The sequence below is a fragment of the Penicillium nucicola genome (genome assembly GCF_028828085.1).
Source record: "Penicillium nucicola strain IBT 29836 chromosome Unknown utg000010l, whole genome shotgun sequence".
NCBI classification, from domain to species: domain Eukaryota; kingdom Fungi; phylum Ascomycota; class Eurotiomycetes; order Eurotiales; family Aspergillaceae; genus Penicillium; species Penicillium nucicola.
The window spans coordinates 2,547,225-2,569,278 of record NW_026643134.1 but is presented as its reverse complement, the minus strand read 5'-3'; the positions used below and the strand labels follow the sequence as shown (position 1 = coordinate 2,569,278).

Sequence of the window (22,054 nt, the reverse complement as noted above, 5' to 3'; positions counted from 1 at the left end):
TGGCGGCGAGAACCGTGAAAATCTCCCTACATCAACAGATCATACGATGCAGTGAACCCAGAAACCCTTACTCTCTATTTCCGCCTTTCCCCTTTTCTTTTTTTTTCTGCTAGGCCCGTGGCCTCTGCTACGGAATGAGCGCAGCGCTTCGTTTGCCGTGGCGGGCAATCAAGTCTGATCAAGTCACGGTAATTGGGAAAACATCAATTGCCTCGACTTTTGGCTCCTCATCTTGTTTGACCGCGACCTCGACGCTTCGATCGTCGCCTGTGGCTGGTGCGACCGGTGCGCCGTCATGGGGCCGTACACGATTCCCCACAGATTTGATTCCCGCTTCCAGTTCTTTTAGTCGCGGCTTCTCTACGCGGACCTCTCCTCTCTTGTCGCAAGTACAAAGTGAAGTGGGTACAGGGAAGAGTGGGACAAAGGGTGGATTCAGGCGCAAGCTTGCTATCTTGGCTATTGTATCTTTGCTTGGTGTCGGGGCTGTGACTTTGTCCCCCGATGCGAAGCATGCGTATGAAGCTGCTAAAAGAAGCGGGCGTGTTGCCGGCACCTTGGCCGTTTGTATTAATGAGTACGTGCAGTTGCTGGATGGCCTTTCTGTTCCTATGCAGTGTCACTAACTTACTCCATCCTTCAGTTATCGCGTTACCCTGAAACAAGAAGCCTCGTCCCCCGCCGAACACGATGAACTGATTCGCGCATGCCACAAACGATGCGCCGAGCGTACCCTCCGAGTTCTCGAGAAGAATGGATCGATCTTTATCAAGCTGGGCCAACATCTCAGCAGCATGGGCTATCTCCTTCCGCTCGAATGGACCTCGACTTTCATCCCGCTCCAGGACAGATGCCCCGTTTCGTCAATTGAATCAATTGACGAGTTGTTCCGCGCTGATACCGGCCAATCTATGGACGCACTATTTGCCTCTTTCGAACCGACACCTACTGGCGCCGCATCGCTGGCACAGGTGCACATCGCCACGCTCAAGGAAACCGGACAAAAGGTCGCTGTCAAGGTTCAACATCCCGCCCTCGACGAATGGGTGCCCTTGGATCTAGCATTGACCCGTTTCACGTTCTCTACGCTCAAGCGCTTTTTCCCCGAATATGATCTAGAATGGCTCTCCAAGGAGATGGACTTTTCTCTGCCGCAGGAGCTGGACTTCCGCATGGAGGCTCAGAATGCTACACGTGCTAGCGAGTATTTCAAGGAGCACTCGGATGCCCCATTGGTTATTCCCGAGGGTGCGTTAACTCTTCGAGTGTATCAAGAATGATCCAGCTAACAAGAGCATACAGTGATCTGGTCTCAAAAGCGCATTCTCGTCATGGAATATATTGGCGGTAGCCGCCCCGACGACCTCGAATACCTGGACGCCAACAACATCGACCGCGACGAAGTCTCCGCAGCCCTAGCCCACGTCTTCAACGAAATGATCTTTGGTAACAACGCCCCGCTCCACTGCGATCCGCACGGCGGCAACATCGCCATTCGACCGAACCTCACGCGCAGCCATCCCAACTTCGACATCATCCTCTACGACCATGGACTATACCGCGACATCGACCAAGACCTCCGCCGAAACTACGCCAAGCTCTGGCTAGCTGTCATTGACGCCGACGTCCCCCGCATGCGCGAATACGCCCACAAGGTCGCCGGAGTGACCGACGCCCAATTCCCCTTATTCGCCAGCGCCATCACCGGCCGTGACTACAGCGTCCTGACCAAGAAGAGCGTCGTCTCCTCGCGCACAGTCGAAGAAAAGAAGGAAATCTCCGGCGCTTTGGGCGAAGGCATGCTTCAACAACTGGTCATCCTGCTCGGCCAGGTCCCTCGCATTATCCTGCTCATCCTGAAGACGAACGATCTGACGCGCAGTCTTGACGAAAACCTGCATACGCGCCAGGGCCCCATGCGCTCGTTCTTGATTCTCGCTCGCTATGCGACCCGCACTGTGTTCGAGGAGCAGATGGAGTCTATCGAGGTGTCTGGTGGTGTGTTCCGAAACTTCTTCAGATATCTGAGTGCTTGGGCGGGATACCTGCGCGTTGATATCAAATTGTCTGTCTATGAGACTTTGTTGTCTTTCAAGACTCGATTTGGGCTCAGGAGTGCTTAGGCTCTCTATTTTCTTCGTGCAGTTGCTTTGGATTGGCTCTGCTGTGTTTTATTCTGTTTTTTTATATATATCCCTGGTTTCTTTGTTGGGTTATTCTCATGATCGCGGACTATCGAATTGATATGTCTGTGTATCAGCGGTGGAGTTTTGCATTGTCGCTTTCCACATATGGTCACCTCATTCCTTGAGCAGAATGCTCGAGGGATGGCTAAAAGACCTGGTGCAGTTTGTACAGTTAGTTAGTGCAGATAGACATTTAGACTAGAAAGCATATCTACTCATCTACATCCATCTATATTATAGACCCAGGTTTCTGTTTTCATCGTTTCATTAGGAAACTATCAAGGCGCTGCTTTTCAGAAAGTGGAGTTGAGAGTACCGATCAAGGATCCCAAATATCCGCCGAGGCGCCATCAGAAAAAGAAAAAAAAAAGACCGTCTCGAGAGCGCGAGAAAAGAGGAAAAGAAAAGAAAGAAAAAAATATGTACATCAAACAAATGGGGAATTGTTCGTTCTTATCTCATCCATCGTGATCCGGGCACACGCATTTTCAATGGCACCGGTATCGACGAACCCCAGCACAAAAAAAGGAAAAGAAAAACATTATAATCGCATCTTTTCATCCACCAGCCGATGCATATCCTTGATCAAATGATTGTGCAGAGACAAACCTCGGGATGAGTCACAGACTTCAAAGAAACGAGTGTTGCATCAAGCAAATACTGCATGCGGCACGCTCACGCAAAACAAAAAAAGAGTAGGAAACTAAAAGCATTTTAGAAAGCAGCAGCGGGGCTGCCACCAGTCTGCTCAATCTCAACCTTGACGTCAGGAATGGAGCCGCCTGTCCCGGACAGATCTGTGACGCGGGTGTTGGGGTTCTTGGTGTAGTAGTTGGCAATAGCAGACTTGATGGCATCCTCGGCGAGCATAGAGCAATGAACTACAAAGCCAGTCAGAATCAAAAAAGAAAAACAGATGGAATCGAAGGGATGGATTGAATTGGGTTGGGGAGGGAAGACATACGCTTGACGGGAGGGAGGCAAAGCTCCTTCGCCACATCGGTGTTCTTGATCTTGCCGGCCTCATCGAGGGTCATACCGCGAACCAACTCGGTCAGATAGCTGGACGAGGCGATGGCACTTCCACAGCCGAAAGTCTTGAAGACAACATCGTCGATGCGGCCGGAGTCCTTGTTCACGCGGATCTGCAGCTTCATGACATCGCCACAGGCGGGTGCGCCGACGAGGCCGGTACCCACGTCCTGGTCGCCCTTTTGCATGGAGCCGACATTGCGGGGGTTGTTGTAGTGGTCCAGGACCTTCTCGTGGTATCCTCGGCGCTGCACGGCCTGGGCGGGAGTTGCACGGTTGATGGGTTGGGCGGACTGGAGGCCGGAGAGGGGGGCGAAGGCGCTGCGGGTTGCGACAGAGCCGACGCGGGGAGCAATGGTGACGAGACGTTTGAACATTGTGATGGGAAGAGGTGAAGTGATGAGAGAGATGAAGTGGTTTTCAGAGGCGAAAAGTTGGATCTGATAGGGAGTGATGAATTCATAAATAATCTGATCGGGGGTTATGTAAGCCCGCTAGGCCTAATGGGGTAGCTTGTCTGGCCGGATTCGCCGGTCGTCGGAGATGACAAAGATGACGTTTCCCCTTTGGCTGTGCCAGGGTGAGGTTCTGATGCGCTGAGATGTTGGAGGCTATTACTCGTTTTTACGGGGTGGTCTGGTCTGTGCCAGTGAGAGAGCTTCTGGGTGATATCAGTTCTCAGGGGTGGCGAGGGTGCTGCACCACTCAAGTTGTCCGCGGTGGACTCGTCCGGCCAACGTTGTGTTTCCCGCCTCTCGGCAAGCCAATTGTCGGTCGATGATATCAAATGGTGGAGTGGGTGTTCAACAGGACTGGCGATCCTACCGGTCGCAGATTCTCGATCATGCTTCTTACTACACTTCAGGTCTTCAGTACACTACAGTATACAGTATACAGTATGCAGTATACAATATGGACATAGCAATGCCCTCGACATTCGTCGGAGATATCGGAATCACGGCGTTCGGTCTCGGAGAATTCCAACTCAACAACATTTGGGGACTTCTCAACTCCCCCTCAGCGGGGTTCTTTTGAACTACTCTCCACTGGGCTATATAACCCGCTGCTGCTGTAACTTTGGTCAAATTATAAGCATTAAACAGCAAGCTTCTGTCCAATGCCACAAGTAGTACCGCCTGCAAACATGCAGCCCAGTCTACTAAGATATAGTTATCTAGGACGTTAATGTTCTCTCCTCTGCCGAGGAAGTTGGGCTGTGGCTCAGTGGTTCTCCAATATTGTACGGTATGCTGAGTTGGCTGTCGTCTTACAGTGAATCAGGTGCCACAAAGCAGTGATATGACAGCCTCAGTTTCTGCATATCCCATGCATGCACTAAAGTCCTATCATCAATCTCCGCGGAATGCAAGCCACCCTATCTTTACCTAAAAGATGTAAGACAAGATAGCATAAGAGATACCCTGATTCCTGTATTATAAAAGGAATACCTCCAAACACGGGTATTTGCTTGCACAAAGGTCCCTGGATATGCCATCCTGACCCAAAGCCCGCAAATAGTAAAAGTGAAAGCTACCAGGAGACCACCGTACTAAACAGAGACAGACAAGTCTATAGAAAGAAGCCTAGTCGATGAGGTATGCAGATAGAACGAGTCTCTCTAAGTTAATCCCGCTATGCTATACGTTATCACCGAAGCAGACAGAAACCCAAGTATCCAATTCCCAAAGCAATGCAGACAGAACCCACATCTCACAGAGCCTCACGAACAGCAGACTTGAACTAAACCAGAACAACACAATTAGCAAACCATCCACTCCCAGAAAGTCTACAGTAAACATACCGGAATGATCTGCGCCTTCTCCATATCCCACACGCCGCTCTTAACATAGATATCATTATTAAGCAGCTCGAGAACCTGCGCCTCGTTCTCTGCCACAGCCATCATCATGCTTCCCTTGAACGAGGGGGTTTCGCCGTCGGCGGGGTGGGCATTGAGCATGGCGCCTATGAAACCAAATCACAACACAAATCAGCACGGGCTCGAAGGTTGAATGGGGAGTCGGGGAGTCTGGGGGTGGGGTGTTGGGTATTGGGTTCTAACATACCACCTGCGACGATCGAACCGGCTGCGACGAGTGGCTTGACGCCTTCGAGGTGTGACCTAGTTCGGTACGGCATTGGTCAGTGAAGAGTTCTGGCATGCTCTAGCAAGCACACTGCGCAGTCTGGCATTGCCAAGCTTGAATTCCCCGTCTCCCAGTCCTGTCAATCAACGGATGTAGTAGGTAGACTCACGGCCGAACTTCAAGGCGCTTGGCCTGCGCACCGGGCTTGTCGGGCAAAATGCAGAGGAATTCTCTCTTGGCGGGGGCGGAAGACATGTTGCGGAGTTGGAGGTTGGATTGGAGGGTTGGTGGGGGGAGTGGTTGGCGAAGTTGATGTCCGAAGGTGGAAGGCGAGGTGGAAGGGAATGGTGGGACGCGGGCTTGCCGAGCGTGGGGGAAAGCGGGGACTACGCGTGTGAGGGTTTGGGGGAGACGAGGTGGCATTGGGTCTGTTTTTGGTGTTGGAGGTGTTGTTTGATGGGTTTTAGAAGGGTTGCGAGGCTTGGGGGGGTTTCGGGGAGGGTTTGGAATGCGGAGGTGAGGGTTGGGGGAAGTTTTGGGGGCTCGGCCGAGGTTTGATGTATGGGGTCGATGGGCATAAATAGACTGGATTCTTTTTTGGTGTTGGGTTTGGTGGTATGGTCTTTATGACGGCTGGCTTCAGGTATGAAAGCATGGTCAAAAATCATACAGGTTATTATATACAAGAACGAGAGGAGGCCAAGGGCGCTGAATATCTGCTCTGCTTCATCTGTTAGAGAACAGAATCAAGCTCATGATAATTTCCAGACAACAATGCAAAGCAATACTAGGCCTAGTGCCATTCCTATCACCAGAAAAGAAAACCAAGGACGCCAGCTTGGGTGTAACAAAATGGAAGAAATAAGCAATTTGGAAATCTGCTTACCAGACCGAAAGAAGAAACTTGGCAAGGAAAAAACAGACATGACATGACAGTAATGACCCGGTTCTCGGGCCCTAGTTGGTTTGCAAAAAGAACAGGAAGATCGAGATGGAACATCAAACTCGAGTGAACAGTGAATAGTGAACAGTGAATATGCCCCGAGGCCACCACCCAATCCATACTGTATAAGAAGGGGTATGTGGCCTCAGGTGCACGATATGTTTATGTCAGAGGCCATGAGAAGCGAACTCTATAGACCTGCAACCCGCCAAACAGCATTTTCCCCCGTAGCGCCAAGGTAACAAATACACACACACTCCCTAGAACGCGGCAAGATACAGGATTAGGGAAATCATTAGGCTTCCGTCGCGATACATCCGTCCAGAAAGAAAAAAAAAAAAAAAAAATGGATCACAAGGGAAAGGAAGTGAAAGCCGAAGCGAGCCCCGATGGTCAGAGTCAGGTGCACGGCGGAAGTGGAAGCTGATGGATGTTCGGGGACGGGGCGATTCAAAGATCAACTTGAATCTCAAGCGGCGAGATTTCCAGCCAGGTTTTGAGCGGCTCTAAAACGCCTTGCGCTCTCCGAGGTTGCCGGGCTTCTCGTCAGTGTCAATGTGCCAGACCACGTAGTTGGGCAGTCCAATCACTTGGTAGCCGGCGCGCTTGGCCATGCGGGCGAAGCCTTCGGTCTCGGCTTGGTTCTCGAATGCGTATGCGGGGAAGTTGATACCTGAACGGTGGACATCGGCCTTGACGAGGATGTTCACACCACCAATTCCGTCAAGCTCTACCTCCTCGTCCTTGTTATTGCGCCAGTCACCCATGCTGACCAGGTAGGTACGGCCGGTGTCGTACTCCTTGTAGCCTTCGGCCAGGACGGTGTCGGCAGGCAGAGTTGCACGAAGGCGGCGACCACGGTCAGATTCGATCCAGGAGTTGTAGTCGACTAGGAAAGGTAAATGTCAGCAAGCTGTGCCGTATACAGATTATACACAAAGAACATACAGCGACCCTCAATATCAACACCATCTCTGTAGCGGTGGAACCAAATGTCTAAAGATCTTGTCAGCGAATTGCCCAACTCAAAATTCCAATGTCACGACATACTCGGCACAAGGATGTCCTTGTCGTGGGCCATGAAGTCCTCTAGGATGCGCTCTGGGCAGTCCGTGATATCCACATCACGCCAGTACACCCAGGAGTGATCGGGCTTCAGTGCTGAGTAGAGGAGGTAGTTGCGGGCACGGCCAATGGCCTTGCGTCGCGGTCCCTGGGCAGCAAATGAATGACGCTCGGCTACAGACATCTCAACATCGGCACCGAAATCCTTCCTGATCACAGTCGCACTGCGGAAGCGAACCTTCTCATCAGCGTGGTTCTGGATGCGGTCGAGTTCGGAGGCGAGGTTGGCCAGGGTATCGTCTTTACAGTCACCGACAAGGAAAGCAAGATCGATCAATTCGTGGGGGTAAGTTAGCTTATACAGGAGATTGAAGTACTGGGCCAGGTAGGGAGCGGCGTCGCGGAGAGGAGTCAGGATGAGGACACGCTCACGGTTGAGCGATGCTTGGGTGGTCGACTTGATGGGGTTCAGGTCGACTTCGGCGATGGAGGTGTTGTTGACTTCGTAGGGTTCGTGGCGGTTGAAGAGAACGGGGGTTTGGGCGTGCGCATTCCACGCAACCATCTCGTTGAGAGACATCTCCATCGGTGACTTTGATGAGCCGTAGCAGTAGAAGCTACAGACACTCGCATCAGCATTCCATTCTTACGGTACTTCTGGGTTTGCTCCCGGGGGAGAGGGGAGGTTTTCTCACTTTTGCATTTCCGACGCAGACCTGCTCACGCCGCGCCACATGAGAATCAGCAATCCGGTCAAGGCTATCGAGACCAAAAAGCGAGTCCGCGTTAATAAGACGACGATTGCCCTCCATGGCGGCAACCTGGCCTTCGCGGACTTCCAATTAACACCACCCTTGGGCAACAACATTTCGGCGCGTAAAGAGTCAGAGAACAAGGCGATCCGGGGTCTCGATATCTCGTCGAAAACCCCCCGACCGAACGAATGTGGCGAATAGGAGAGGTTGGGAGGCGAGATGGGGAGTTGATAGGGAGGAAAAAGAGGAGAGACGGGATCGCCGGGGGAAATGCAAGTGCCAAGCGGAACGGCTAAAATCAGCAACACGACAACCCCATTTTCTAGTTGGAGAAATTGTTTCAAGGCCTTTTTTTTGGTCTGTTCTTATGTCGTGATTATGCTACTGTCTACTACTCATCACCTAGTACCTATTTCATGACATTGTGGCCAGGGGTGTGGCCGTCGAGATCTGACAGCAGAGACCCTTTTGGATCTTTATTTATAGCCCATGATCGACTAGAGTCTGGATGCTTAGATTTGGTGTGCGATGGCATTGTAGCAAACAGAGGCCAATCTTTATATCCAGAAGATTTCATGTCAACGCAGGTACCGTAAACATCTCATGACTGTTACCCCTATATGTTCTTTCTGCAGGGATTGCGTGTACACGACACGTCCACGGCAGTGCATGAATACTGCATATAGTACTTGACACAACGCAACCTACGTTATTTCTTCGACTAACATAGTCTGCAATTTTGAAATCTCGTATTTTCGAAATTCCCCTCTAAGCGAATAAGTTAGTACACATCCAGGTATGGAGTCGAGCTCAAACAATCACAAAACATAGTGGAGTCTACGAGATTGAAGTGAACCCCAGCCTCGACTCTAGTCCCCTGGACTGGAATATGGTAGGAGCTCTAAAACGTGCCATAGACACACACTCAAGTCAATGCTACTGCCTGCAATCCAGTACAAAAAATGACGAAAATCACTAAAATCACTAAAATGAACGTGGGGACACTTGTCCTAACACAAGGCTTAGACTTGCCGTCTCCACCGATCATCCTTTAGTGAGGCGCTGATTCGTCAACTTTTACAAGGCTGCAATATTTGCAGTATGGCTTTTTTTTGGTCGTGGGGTGTTGAGTGGATTTGCTTAGGAATTGCTCGTATATTTACTCAAGGGAATAGACACAGTATGGCCAACCCTATATGATTCTCTGTATTCTCGGACCACTATGTAAGAGCCTTTACCTGTGTTTCCAGGATATATATCGATGATATCGTAACTAGTCAAATTGAACCAACTTCAACTTATACCATAGAACCATTATGACAAACGCACCGAGTAATGTACTTGAACTACAAAATTGCATAGGAATGAATAATCGCTTACTCCTTGGTTTACGCTTCGGTTATCCAGCCAAGCTCAGCTTGCATCCATCGAGTCCAAGACACTAAAAGTCCGATCGAGTTCAAGAAAGAAATTACACAGGTCCTACAAAGGAGATGCTGATATTATCATCAAAGATGTATTTGGTCATGGCCATAGACATAAGATAAAAAGTGACAAAAGAAACAAGGAAAAAAAAGAAACAGGAAAGCTCGAGGTATATACACCGGGTCATTTATGTCCACACTCAACGCCAAAGAGACAAAAAGAAAAATAATAAAGAAGAGAAGAGGCACCCATTTTGTCCAAGAAAAGAAGAAGGAGAAGGGAAAAAAAAGAAACCAAAACATTGAAGAAGAATCCACCGAGATGTAAAAACAAAGGGAAAATATCCAACGGGAGTTCTTGTTCACCCCCGGTCACAAATTGTTATACAATGCAGGCGCTAAAGCACATAGAGCAGGAATAGACTGCAAGGGACACAGGCTGCAGAAATGGCAGAGAAAGCCAAGAGGAGAGGCTCATCATAGAATCATCAGATCATCAATCTCGGCGGGGCAGTTCAAGGGGATGCAAGCAGAGACTGGCGACGAGGCACGCTCGGGAACGTGAAAGAGGAGACATGAGCAGGGGGGAAAGCAGGAGAAGAAGGCCCAGTCATGGGAGGAGTGGAACTGAGGTAGGAGCTACCAAAGGACTGGGAGGTCGAACTGGGAAGGGATTCGTGGAAGGAACCAGCGGATGAAGGCTGCTCGAGGTTGGCGGCGATCTTATCGCAGAAAACGCGCAGGCCAGGGAGGCCGGCACTTCTCTTTTGACGCTTGTGCTCGGGGAACTCGAGGACGGGACCGGGGCTGGTGGTTTCGGTCTTTGGGGAGCGGAACATCTGCTCGTAGGACTTGAGCTGGAATTCAAGGGCGCGGTTGCGGTCAGCGAGCATTTCGTTCTCGGCCTTTGTGGCCTTGAGCTGCTGCTGGGCCGATTGGTATTGTTGCTGCAGGGAGCTGACGAGCTGTTGCAGTTGCATGCAGCGGACTTGAGGCTGCAGCTTCTCTGAGAGCTGTGGTGTGACTTGTTCCTGGCGAATGAGATGCACGATGATGGCCAGCATGAAGTCGACAAGGTAGATGGCTCCTTGCACGATGTGCTCTTTTGATTGGGTCAGGGATTTGGAGGGGTTCCAGCCGGCACGCTCAAGGAAGAAGTCGTGGATGCGGCTGTCGAGCTGGCGGTGCAGCTCGCTGAGGTTGCTACGGCGATTGCCCTCGGCAATGCGGTGCTTCTCGCGCTGGTCATCTTGTTCGTTGGACATTGCGCTGCCCTTGCGCTTGCGGCCGCACAGTTGCTGCAGGGGAGCCTTGCGGTTGATGTTTTGTGGAGCGACTAGAGCCATGATTTCATTTTGGGAGAGGTCGTTGGGCCATTCCATAGAGCCAGCCTTTTGCATGGCGAAGGACTCCTGCCAAGAGCTTTCAGCAGAGTTGGCAGGCGAGGGAGGGGCGATGATCTGCTCTGCACTGGCCCATGGTGACTTGAACTGGAAGGTATCCTGTGCACCCGGGGTGGTTGGGACGAGGGCCTCCTTCACGTTGAATGGGTTGAAAGGACCGCGAGGCAGGGGCTCCATGCGAGGCAGAGGAGGGAGACGGCGAACTTCGCCCACATCAGAGCCGGCCACACCAGAGATGGAAGATCTCAAGGAACTTGAAGCTGTTAGTACAGAATATGGATGACATAGTGAGGTGACTCACGGCAAAGAGCAGCGGCGAGTAATGTCATCGGTCATAACGGAACCCATTTCTTCGTACATTGTCGGATTCAGGTTGATTCTGGAGGAAAAGCGTGATATATGCGGAGGCGAGTGTTGTTGAGCTGTAGTATGTCGAGGTGGTTTAGATGTACAATGCTGTTTGACCGCGTATGTTCAGATAGTCGATGAGTCGTTGGAGAGTGCAGATAACAGTGTATATGCACAATGGGGGGAAAGATTCACAAAACAGACAAGGCTATAGACAGAGTAGAAGAATCAAAATCCACGAGGCGAATACAAGACAATGAAGGGATACCATGCGGGATGGGATGCATGTTTATATGTCGAGAGAGAGGGGGAAACCCTTTGAGAAAATAATCCATCTAGAAAATCCCAGAATAATCTTCCAAAAAAAAAAACGAATATTCCAAATATTCCAGATATTCAAGATATTCCTCGATCGAAGGGCTCGGGGACGACCTCTCCGGACCCAAGAGGGGGGAACCAGCGATCAGGGCCGATCAGACATGAAGCGCGGAATCCGGGATGCCATACAGTAGATGCATAACTGTCGAGTCCCACCACGGGGAAGCAAGCGTTCATACCCGGGGTGGGTGTTCTGGACCTGCTAGCGTTGAGAGAAGCGCCAAAGAACGGAATAATAATAATATTTATCACAGAGTATCTGTCACATCATGCACAGACCGAGCCTCGCAGTATAGTGCATTAGATCGGCCAATCATCCATCAGCGATGAAGCCCAGTGGAAAGGTTCCTAACGATGATCCAGGGCTCTTGATTTGTCACCGAGCTGTTGGTGTCGCCGATCTACACGGGGAAAGGTTGAGAGCATGCCCTTGCATAGTCTCTATTCAATAGAATGGTCTCTGGTCAAATCTTCCGGCTTCTTCGTGTGGATCTGACTGTTCACAAAGAGAAAGAAACAGAGAATAAAAAAAAAATTAAAAAGAGTTAAACTAAAAAAAAAGGGACAATGGACAAAGGACATTGATCACCTCCATGGATGTTTGAGATTGGCTTTGCTTGCATATCCCATACATATGGGTCTCCATACCGGATATCTTTTTCCTGCCTCAATGGCATTCATGAAACACCGACTGCAGCACCAGAGAGTACTCAACCTCCTGCATAGATAGTCAGGAGAACCTACCATGGCCGTGCGATAGTATCAAGGGGTACAATAATCAGTCGTTCCCCCCTCGAGAAAGCTTATGGGACTTCAAATGGCCCTTAAATTTAATAGAGTCAAGCAAGGACCCTCGGGAGTGTCAAAACATGCGAGGAGGTAGATGTCAATAACTATGACGAAATTATAGTCATCTAGGGAGACTGATTGTAACCATCCGCTTGTCAGGCGAGATGAACCGTCTCGTTGAATTAGTATCATCGCCAAGTAGACGAATCATGAAGCAGAACAGAAGAAAAAAAAGGAGGCAAGAAGCCAAATGATCGCTCGAGGCAACCAGCGACTTGGGACGGTCCCAACGACCAGGATACGTTTCCTGTCAGACGGCAAATCATGGGGATCCGAATGATTTGGAATACAGGCCCGCACAGACGTTGAAGAATTGACGAGTCAGAGTGAATAAATATATGTTTAATCTGAAGCTTTATTGATTTATTCTTAGCGAAGCCCTAAGCACGTTCCCCCGAACAGCCCTATGTTTTCCATGCTTCACTTCCAGTATTACAATTAAGTTAACTACTTTCGCTGATAATTGAAGCACCTGACTTTGGCTCTGATCATCTCACATTTGGATTTCAGATCCCCAATAGTCTCGTGTCGCCGTGTGTGTGTACGAAAGTGGTGGGTCATAGAAATCGAGCTGTCATATTCTCCGTGCCGCCTTCACCAACCAGCACTCGGCTTCACCTCATGTCGGCTCCATCGAGCACACTAGTCCCCACGTTCTTCACTGTGTTCCCTCATCCCCTTCTATTTATGAATATTCCCACTGCCACAATGTGTACGCAATTTACTCGCATTCCTATGCATTCCATGCAGCAACCCTGCGCAAAATGACCTCGCTTGCTCTCCCCTATTAACCCATTATTTACGGTCCTTTGTACGGAGTACTCGGTTTCACGTCTCTTGCAGACGGCACGCACCTGCAGCTCGAGAGGGGAAAACAGGCACGAACCATTTGAGCTCACAAACCTACAGCGTTCCGCCAGTTCCCCGGACCCATCTGGCCCGATCTTGCTGTTCTCTTACCAGTTCGAGAGACGCACAGGAGACTTTCGATCTCCAAGGTAAATCAGAGTTTGATCCTGATTCTTGGGTCGGGGTTTGGGATTTAGAGATTAAGGGACCTTTGGACATTTGTGTACAGTAATGTCGCCGTTCTAGGGATGGTGGGATCGATCGCAGTGGTCCACGATAGGCCTGTTCATAAGCTCTTAGTAGTCCCCTATAGAAGTTAATTTGTCCTCGCATCATCATAGCTCACAGGCTCGGGCTCCCCGTCCCGTGCGGCTCAGCAAGGACCCTATTCTTGACAGTCGCTACTCTCTCTGCACTGGCGGTGCTGTCATGGCAAAGCTAACGGTGGCGTTTGGGCCAATGATCGGCTGATCCGTCCTCCTCGAGCCAATTTATTCCCAATAGTAGCCTGTAGTCACCTCAGCCGCGGACCCGCTTGACCTGTCAGGTTTGAATTTGCAACAGGCTATACTAGGATTTCGGGAATCTTCAATTGAATGATCTAGAGTCGTGATTTCAATGATTTGAGATTCAAGATACGAGATTCGAGTATAGCCTCTACAAAGACTTATTCGAATTCATTTGCAGGCCTGGTGTTCTGCCAAGCGTTTAAAAGTACGGGTTCATGCATGATGCACGATCATTTCCTGGATAGTTGGCCAAACTTACTGTACAAGCGTGTCCTGGTCTAGTGTGTGTGTTCCTTGTGAGTTCGCATGGTTTGTGCGATTAGTTTCCTCAGATCTCTGGTTTTTCTTAGTACCATTTATTTCTTCTTATGATGCGAATGATCGAATTTCCATGCTTCGAATCTTTTTTTTTCCTTTTTGTCCTCTCCACTTCTGATCGGCCCCTCCTAGCATGTATCTCCATTGCACTACTGTGCGTGCTCTTTTTCATGAATCCAAAGGCCCCTGCACGGGTCCCACCTACTGTAACCTTGGGAAGTGGTCAGCATGAATTGCTGACTCGTGCTTTACTAAGTACGGGCAATGACGGAAGGGGCTTGTAGTAATATTCCGAGCCATCTGATAGAGGAAGCCTATATTCGTGGCGTTCAGAGCTACAGTAATGCGCAATAATTGCCTCTAACACATAATATGTACTCTTTACCAGCGAGGGAAACAGGCGGCAAGGACGAAGAGCGGATTTTCGTCAGCCATGTGGAACTTGCATCAACTGTCTACTGCTGGACACTAATGCTACTTCAACCGTTCAAAAGTACATCCAGATCGCCTGTGAATAAAATCCAAACACAAGATGCGTATATCCACTTAGTCTCTGCGCAGGTACAACCGACTATCTGGCCCAGGGAACAATTCCCCGACTGGCGCAGCCGCCACGGTTCCTGCAAGGACAAGTCCTTAGTATACAGATCTAGCAGACCCCCACGGTGCACAGTGGCTATTCCTGGAGACTCCCCGCCAGCAACACCGAACTCAAATTCGCCGCATCTGACAGGTCTCACATGAACACTTCCCCGAGTTGCTGCATGCATAGGCAGACACATCAGCTAGTCCCTAGCCCGTGGAGTTCGCCATCAGAACAGACAGTGCTTTGCCCTCTTCTCCTCGGGCTCGGACTCTGATCTGACTCTGGATCTGGATCTGGATCTGAGGATCTGCTGTGCTTCTGCGTCTTGCCCACCACAGGACGCATTGCACATCGATGTGCGCTCAGGGACTCTGAGTTTCCCATTACCTGGATCAGTAGTTACCTCCAATGCAAGGCGGACGCATAGCCTGGTGGGTCGATACAAGATATGTACGCCTTTATTCAGGTACCCTTGAGCCGGCGTGCATCAGATTCGTGCGAGATTTGAGGAGCCGACAAAGATACCGATGCGGAGTTCGGCGCTGGGTCGGGCTCCTTGCCACCTGTCCATATCATATTGCATTTACAGGGGGGATGCACATATTCTCACCAGGGACATGGGTCTGGAAATGGGTATGCCTACGTGGTCCAGTCCATGTCTCGCGTCCTCCACTTGGGCTGTGTGCTGGGTCTCCTCTGCTGTACATGTGTGTCAGAAAGAGGATACCACGGCCATGATGGCTTTTTTTTTCACCATGCTCTAGTCCGGTCCATGACCCATCAAATTATCTTGCGCTGGATTGAAGACTGACCAAAGGACCTTGTCTATTGCCAGTTAGAGCCACCCCGGTGACCAATTGGTACCAGCTGAACCCTGGTCAACATCGTAGAGGGAAACACTAACCAAGTCCCTCAAAAGTACAAGACTATCACTTATCAAAGTTGGGGGTTCAATAGAGTCCTCGGTGCTGTTCGGCGCACATCAAATTGATGTCAGATTCTTTAAAACTTTATCGCCCGCTTGTAGATCAACTACACTTGAAGGAGCTGCCACATCTCGATTGAGACACAGGCAGTAATCTGAAACTCTAACAACAGTATGTTCATGAAGCACTGGTATCAACGAGTCATCATGATCTCAAAGATAGTCTTGTGGATCGATCTGTCCACCGTTTCCAGTAAGATATTCCACATTATCAAGTCAACCCCCAAAAGTCCTCTTCTACGCCATTTATGTATGTTTCAGGCGTATAGCCGCGGTCTGGATCCCATCTACCATGTACATCGACCTAAACGGCAATACATATGTACTAAACACATCAAACAGCTACTCCACAGTGGTCATCCACGATCCGCCACACACCATGTCCGATCCTCGCCTCTGCAAGTCCAGTACATGTAGCTCGACCGGCAGTTTCCTGGTTTCTACCTCCCAGAACAACCGATCGTCCTCACGCAAGATTAGATTCCGCGACCGTGTAAGCTAACCTCTTCCTGCATCTTGCAGTTCGCATACATTTCCGCTTCGTATCCTCCCACGATCGCCATCCCCCCTCTCCAGCCCGCAGACACGCATATGCAAATACTAGCTGCTCTATAGGCCGACAGTAGTCGATGATCTCGTGTACACTGCACCACCCATAAAACCAAAATACGAGTCCACAAGTACTACAATAAGAAAAGAAAAGTGTACAGTCCGCAATTTCAGCTCCCCCAAATCGGACCCTCTGATTGGCCCAGTGCTCCGGAACTATGCGCGTCTATCAAAACCTTGGACCTTCCCAGCCCTTTGAACAAACCCTCAACCTCCACAATATCACGACAGTAGATATTAACAGTATTTTCCGCCAATCATCTCGAATTTTCAATCAAATCTCGTTTCCCGTTTTTCCTAGCCGCGCTCGATCCCCGACGGTTTTGCCTTCCCCGGCAGAGAGGGCTCGAATCGGATTCAGAGGCGGGGCCCGGCGCAGTGGATTCGACATATCGATTTTTCCCAATGGGCTGGGTTGGCCATGGCTGTTATTTCGCTTGAGTTCTGAGACGCACATGGTTGTTTGAGGTGCGTTTTAGGGCGTCTGTTCCTGGACTGTTAGATGAACTGCTCGTGATCTATTGAGATTGGGCTTGATCTTGAAATTAATGTGTACTGTATCATTTGACTTGGATCATTACTATAGTAGAACCCATCTCCATCATATTGACAACATCCAGCATGCCCCTTCGGGCCTACTGTACTTTCCTTCCCCTCACCTAACCTAACCTAACCCTGGTACCCTAACCTCCTCCCGTCTCTCTCCATCAAAATCACCCCTAGACGGCCTTTTGTCCGATCTGCTATGCCAATCCTGGGCACGTCGAATATCCGCACCACACTAGTATACCACTCCACTGGGCATTGCAGAGACCCAGAAACTGCTGGCTAGTCTCGCTCCTAGTCTCATACCTACCTGGCTGATCTAACCCGTTTATATCATCGCACAAATCTCAAAAGTCTTTTCCGGCTGTTCGTGTGTAGCCAATATATACAATCATCCATCCATAATGCCATGGTACCGCCCCGATCTAGTCCTTCCCTTGTAGAGCCACAGAGATATATATCCCATACACTCATACCTTGGTTCATATATAGAACAATTCACATCAATCCATCCCGCTCTTACTCTCGTTCCTGTGGCTAGGGACTAGTCCCGAGCTACACATGCGATTGTCCCGGTTCCCAGTCTCCGGTCTCCAGTTCCCAGTTCCCGATTTTCAATCTTGCAATCTAGAGCCTAGAGTCTGAGGACCAGCATGTAACATCTGGCTCTAGATCTCACTCTAGCGCCAATGCTAGTGTTAGTAGAACCCAAAATCCAGTCCAGCCGCGGAACGAAGACGACACTTACTCTCATCCACCGATCTAGTGTTGCTTCCCTGATCTGGTCCCACGCACCGGGGCTCAGGCTGCGTCGGGGACCACTTAGTGTGCAGCGGGGAACTGGATCTTGGATCTTGGATCAGTTGGGTCTGGATTTGGGTTGGTTTGGGTTAGGGTTTGTTGGTTGAACATCTGATCTGACGCGCGGGGTGATCCCGGTGCGTACAGTAGGTTCTTTCTACCATATCCTCTTTTTCCTTAGTCTTGGTTTAGTCCGTTTCCTTTCATCCGTCGGGGTTTGAAGTTGGATCGACATGGCAGAGGTACGTAGGTGGAGGTGGATGTGATGCAGAATTGGGGTGGCTGGAGGCTGGGTTTTGGGATGAGGTTGGGGACTTGGGTTTTTTGGATATGGATATGACATGGGATACAGGTAAGAGCCGGTTAGGTGGTGCGGAAGGATAGTCTGGAAGATCTTTGATATCTGATCACATGTCCCGATTGGGGTGACGGTGATGGATGTTGGATATCGATCTTGAAGAGTTCAATCGAGGGATGGTTACATTCGGTGGATCTGCGGGTGGCGATCGGGGCTGGTCGGTTGACAGGCGAGGGTTATTGAGTGTAACTAACAGGATAGGGAACTAGTCTGTAGGCTGTCGTGTGTAAAGGACGGTGCAATGAAAGAATACTCAAGTTGGAGGCGAGGTAGAGAAAAGATGTGATAGCATGGGGTATTACAATGATTAAACTGCGCACATCTAAAAAATGAGGACGATATTACTGCCATGAAGAAAAGCTCAAGGAATGTTTACAAGAAGTACAACGTGAACCGTGATTCCACCCACAGGCCCAAAGCAGCCTTCCCATCTCAGTGTCAACGAAGCGGGTTACAGATGTAACCAAATGAATTAGAACGCGATGAGCGGACCATGGAACATAACAAGACAAACACAAGGATAAGAAAGACTCCTTTCAGGTGAAAGGCGAGATGTGCCTCCTATGGGGAAAATCCACATTGCGGAATTTTCTCCACAAAAGACCGAATTATTATCATGAGAACTGCAGAGGACCAAGACGAAATCGTTCCTTGAAGTGTTTTAAATGAAATATTCAAGGTTGATTGAATCAATAGTCAACCCTTACAGGAGCTGGGCAAGAGCACCGAAGACGGCAGCGAGACCAACAATGGGGACGTTGGCACCGGTCATGAAGGCAGCACCGGAAGAGGTGCTGGAAGAGGTGCTGGAGGTAGAGCTGGAGGTACCAGACTTGCCGTTGGAGGTGGTAGGGGTATCGGTGTCAGCCTTGCAGGTGAAGTGACCCTTGATGACATCGGAAGACTTGAGCTTCTGGAAGTCAGTGCAGCTGAAGTTGCCGTGGGTGGACTGCATGTTGAAGGAACCCTCAACGTCCTTGAGCTTGCCAAGAGAGATCCTGGAGAATTGTTAGTTTATGATTTTTTCACACTCTGGATGCTACTACTTACTTGTCGAAGGTACCGGAGAAGTCAATGGCACCCTTGACAGTCTCGAGGCTGGACAGAGAGATGCTGGACAGCTTGTCGTCACGGGCAATAGTGAATCCACCGTTGACGGTCTTCAATTGGGGCATGCTGATGTTGGACAGCTTGGAGTTGTCGTTGAAGATAAGATCACCAGTCTGGGTCAGGTTGGGAGCAGAGAAGGTCTGGAACTTGGTACCCCAGAAACCGAGCTGACCGGTGAGCTTCTCGAGAGAAGGAACAGACACAGAGGAGATGTTCTGGAAGGTCATGTTGGTACCGGTACCGAGGTTGGGCAGGTCAATCTCGAGAGTGTCGTAGTTACCCGAGAAGCTGATCAGGTCGGTGGCGTTCTTCAGGTTGTTGATGTTGATGGTCTTCAAGTCACGGTTGTTCTGGATGCTGAAGGTTCCGACGGTGTTCAGCTGGATACCGTTCAGGTCAGTCAGACCAGTGTTGGAGATGATGACATCGCCGGCCTTGGTAACACCAGTGTCGAAGTTGAGGGACTGGAGCTTGGGAAGAGCCTCCCAGTTGATGGAGCCAATGGAGGTGAGCTCGGGGAAGCTGAGCAGGGTCAGGGTGGTGAGACCATCCAAGTCGAACTTGCCGCCGATGGATGTCACCGAGGGAGCAGAGATGGAGCTGACGTTGGCGGCACCGCTGGAGATGATACCACCAGTGATCTTCTCGACACCGCTGAGGGACAAGTCACCGCTGTAGGTCTTCTTGATGGTCAGGTCACCCTTGAGGGTGGTGCAAGAGGCGAGGGCATCAACATCGCTCTGGTTCTCGACAGTGGTGTCACCACAGCTGTCGTCGGCGAAAGCCAGCTGGGAAGCGGCCAGCGCGGTCAGGAGGTACTTGAGAGACATTGTAGATGTCTGTATCGCGTCGCAGTCAGCAATTGCAGAATTCCCAGGCTTCCAGGGGGGACACGTACGAATTAGAAATATGGAACGGGGGAGATATGGAAGTGAGCGAAGAGAAGAAAAGGCGCTTCAAACGAAAGGGAAGCGAATGATACTGCTAGGCAGGAACTCTCTAATGGTAAGAACGAATGGACGGGGTTGGGGAGGAGAAGAGATTAAGAGGCAGGCGAGGAAAGGGGAGTTGGTGGAGAATGTGTATTGTGACGGCCTTGTTTTTATATACCAGGGGAAAACACACACAATACCGCATCCGGCGCTCTGGGCTGTGCTGAATAACTTTCGCCGGTTTCGGTTTTTACCAGACTTACCAGGAAAAAAACTCACAACCAATGGAACTTACGGCCCAATTCCTGTTTTGGTCCCACGCTAGTTCGGTTTCGTACCCCTGGCAGATTTTCAATACACACGTGTTCCATCCCATGCTTCAATGCGGATGTTTGCTATTTCACGTTATAGAGTTGTTGACATGGACATGGACATGGACATCATATGGGGATGGATGCTTGGGTAAAGGCAAGGTACAATTGCATTGGGGCTTATCGCCACCTCATGTCCAATGCATCTCGCTTGCTTCTGCCTATCAAGCCCTGCTCTATCTCCACGGTATCAATGGCGATGCAATTTTATGCGGCCAAAGATACAGTCTGTTAATGAACTCTAGACTCTGCTAATAATAATCCTTCATAAATACTAGTTTGTAATACCAGAATGCACTAGGCCAATTTATCAACAGGCCCCATCCTATCTATCACTTGCTGTCGTCATCTGTGTCCTCAAGCTCGAGACTCTCCCCTGATCTTCCAGAACTTTTGGTAGAATAATGATTGGCTATCCTTAACCCAGATCCCGGTATCCCTCTCTCTCAGATTGTATTTCAAACCAGTCAGACCAGGAATAGACATCCATCCCAATCTTATGTTTTGATAGTGGCCGATCTAAATTTGCGGGAATCCAAGCCTTCAACGGACCCGCCCCCCTGCCGCTATCGTCGATTACTGGTATGCACAACTCTCATTGGCACGTTGGAATGAATCGCCCTGGATTAATGTCAATCCTGGCTGTTTTCTGCTGCTCTACCTGAGGCGAAACGCCCCTCGCAGACGGATATGCAATTCGTGTCAACGGACCCTATTCTTCAACTCAATCCCCTGAGCAACAAGCCCCTTTTCACTTTGTGATATAAGACGATCATGAAGAATCTCTGGACTCTCCACTTGGTACCACCAGGATCTGCTGGTATACACTCAAATGCAATTTTCTCTACATACTGTACAGTACTGTACATATACCCTTGCCTATAATCAGACCATCACATCAAGCTTGCAGCTTTACGACGATCGCAGTCATGAATCGGATTTCCTCGCATTTTCAAAGGTTACATGTACTTTGTACTGACTCAGAAATCTGACGAAAAAAAAGGTCCTCTGCGCACAGAACACCTCGCTAGCACTCGGCTATAAATTGGCCCCGATGGAGCTCCTGTCATTCAACACCAGGCGATCAGAGCCATGTCTAGAGCCACTTCGACCCGGGACATCTGAGACTAAATCTGTGACAAAAGATCCATCCCATTCCGCCCTTCAAGGTCTACTTAATTTTGCATGTATGACCAAATTGAAGATGGACACCAAATATACGACCACAAACAACCTGTAGTGAAGTCTCGGTGGCAACAAAGCCATTACTGTATACACAACGTTACAGTGTAAAGTTGGCAAATGTTTCAGAAACGGGGCCGTCCCACTCACTCCACCCATGTGTAATTTTCGATCGCTTAGAAAATTGGCAAACCTGCTCGATCCGACCGTGCAATTGTTCATTTTTATTATGGAGACCAGTTTGACCAACAGCAATGAATTAAAGCAACCCCATCAAGCTCTGCAGAGTGGACGAGGGCTAACATGTTACCAAACCCGGACCTTGGCTTTCCCCGTGCTTGGAAACGCCACCATTATGGATACGCGGCCTTAGGACCAAACCTAGTTGAGTCGGTATTATATGGCGCTGTTTAAGCTTAGAATCGGGG

At 49.8% G+C, this 22,054-nt stretch overlaps 7 protein-coding genes across 7 annotated transcripts; 2 read left to right on the top strand and 5 right to left on the bottom strand.

Moving 5' to 3' along the window:
* Window positions 1-134: 134 nt before the first annotated feature.
* N7511_009519 (ABC1 kinase family protein) lies at window positions 135-2,123 on the top strand (the record flags this gene model as incomplete). Its single annotated transcript, XM_057131896.1, has 3 exons — window positions 135-577; window positions 644-1,248; window positions 1,303-2,123. 3 exons carry the CDS (start codon window positions 135-137, stop codon window positions 2,121-2,123), a joined length of 1,869 nt encoding a protein of 622 aa, XP_056979884.1.
* A 777-nt stretch (window positions 2,124-2,900) lies between these two features.
* On the bottom strand, window positions 2,901-3,595 carry N7511_009518 (iron-sulfur cluster assembly scaffold protein; the record flags this gene model as incomplete). Its single annotated transcript, XM_057131895.1, has 2 exons — window positions 2,901-3,067; window positions 3,151-3,595. The coding sequence occupies 2 exons, from the start codon at window positions 3,593-3,595 to the stop codon at window positions 2,901-2,903; spliced, it is 612 nt and encodes a 203-aa protein (XP_056979883.1).
* Window positions 3,596-4,928: 1,333 nt separating this feature from the next.
* On the bottom strand, window positions 4,929-5,560 carry N7511_009517 (uncharacterized protein; the record flags this gene model as incomplete). Its single annotated transcript, XM_057131894.1, has 4 exons — window positions 4,929-4,958; window positions 5,020-5,183; window positions 5,285-5,340; window positions 5,475-5,560. 4 exons carry the CDS (start codon window positions 5,558-5,560, stop codon window positions 4,929-4,931), a joined length of 336 nt encoding a protein of 111 aa, XP_056979882.1.
* Window positions 5,561-6,754: 1,194 nt separating this feature from the next.
* Window positions 6,755-8,181, bottom strand: N7511_009516 (ANP1/MMN9/VAN1 family protein; the record flags this gene model as incomplete). Its single annotated transcript, XM_057131893.1, has 4 exons — window positions 6,755-7,137; window positions 7,197-7,244; window positions 7,299-7,930; window positions 8,009-8,181. The coding sequence occupies 4 exons, from the start codon at window positions 8,179-8,181 to the stop codon at window positions 6,755-6,757; spliced, it is 1,236 nt and encodes a 411-aa protein (XP_056979881.1).
* Window positions 8,182-10,007: 1,826 nt separating this feature from the next.
* On the bottom strand, window positions 10,008-11,255 carry N7511_009515 (putative HLH DNA binding domain protein; the record flags this gene model as incomplete). Its single annotated transcript, XM_057131892.1, has 2 exons — window positions 10,008-11,148; window positions 11,197-11,255. The coding sequence occupies 2 exons, from the start codon at window positions 11,253-11,255 to the stop codon at window positions 10,008-10,010; spliced, it is 1,200 nt and encodes a 399-aa protein (XP_056979880.1).
* A 4,841-nt stretch (window positions 11,256-16,096) lies between these two features.
* Window positions 16,097-16,332, top strand: N7511_009514 (uncharacterized protein; the record flags this gene model as incomplete). The annotated part of the gene is made up of 2 exons (XM_057131891.1): window positions 16,097-16,210; window positions 16,240-16,332. The coding sequence occupies 2 exons, from the start codon at window positions 16,097-16,099 to the stop codon at window positions 16,330-16,332; spliced, it is 207 nt and encodes a 68-aa protein (XP_056979879.1).
* A 2,402-nt stretch (window positions 16,333-18,734) lies between these two features.
* ecm33 (GPI-anchored protein Ecm33) lies at window positions 18,735-19,980 on the bottom strand (the record flags this gene model as incomplete). The annotated part of the gene is made up of 2 exons (XM_057131890.1): window positions 18,735-19,029; window positions 19,082-19,980. Coding segments are annotated over 2 exons (1,194 nt in total), but the record flags the coding sequence as incomplete, so codon positions are not given.
* Window positions 19,981-22,054: the final 2,074 nt, after the last annotated feature.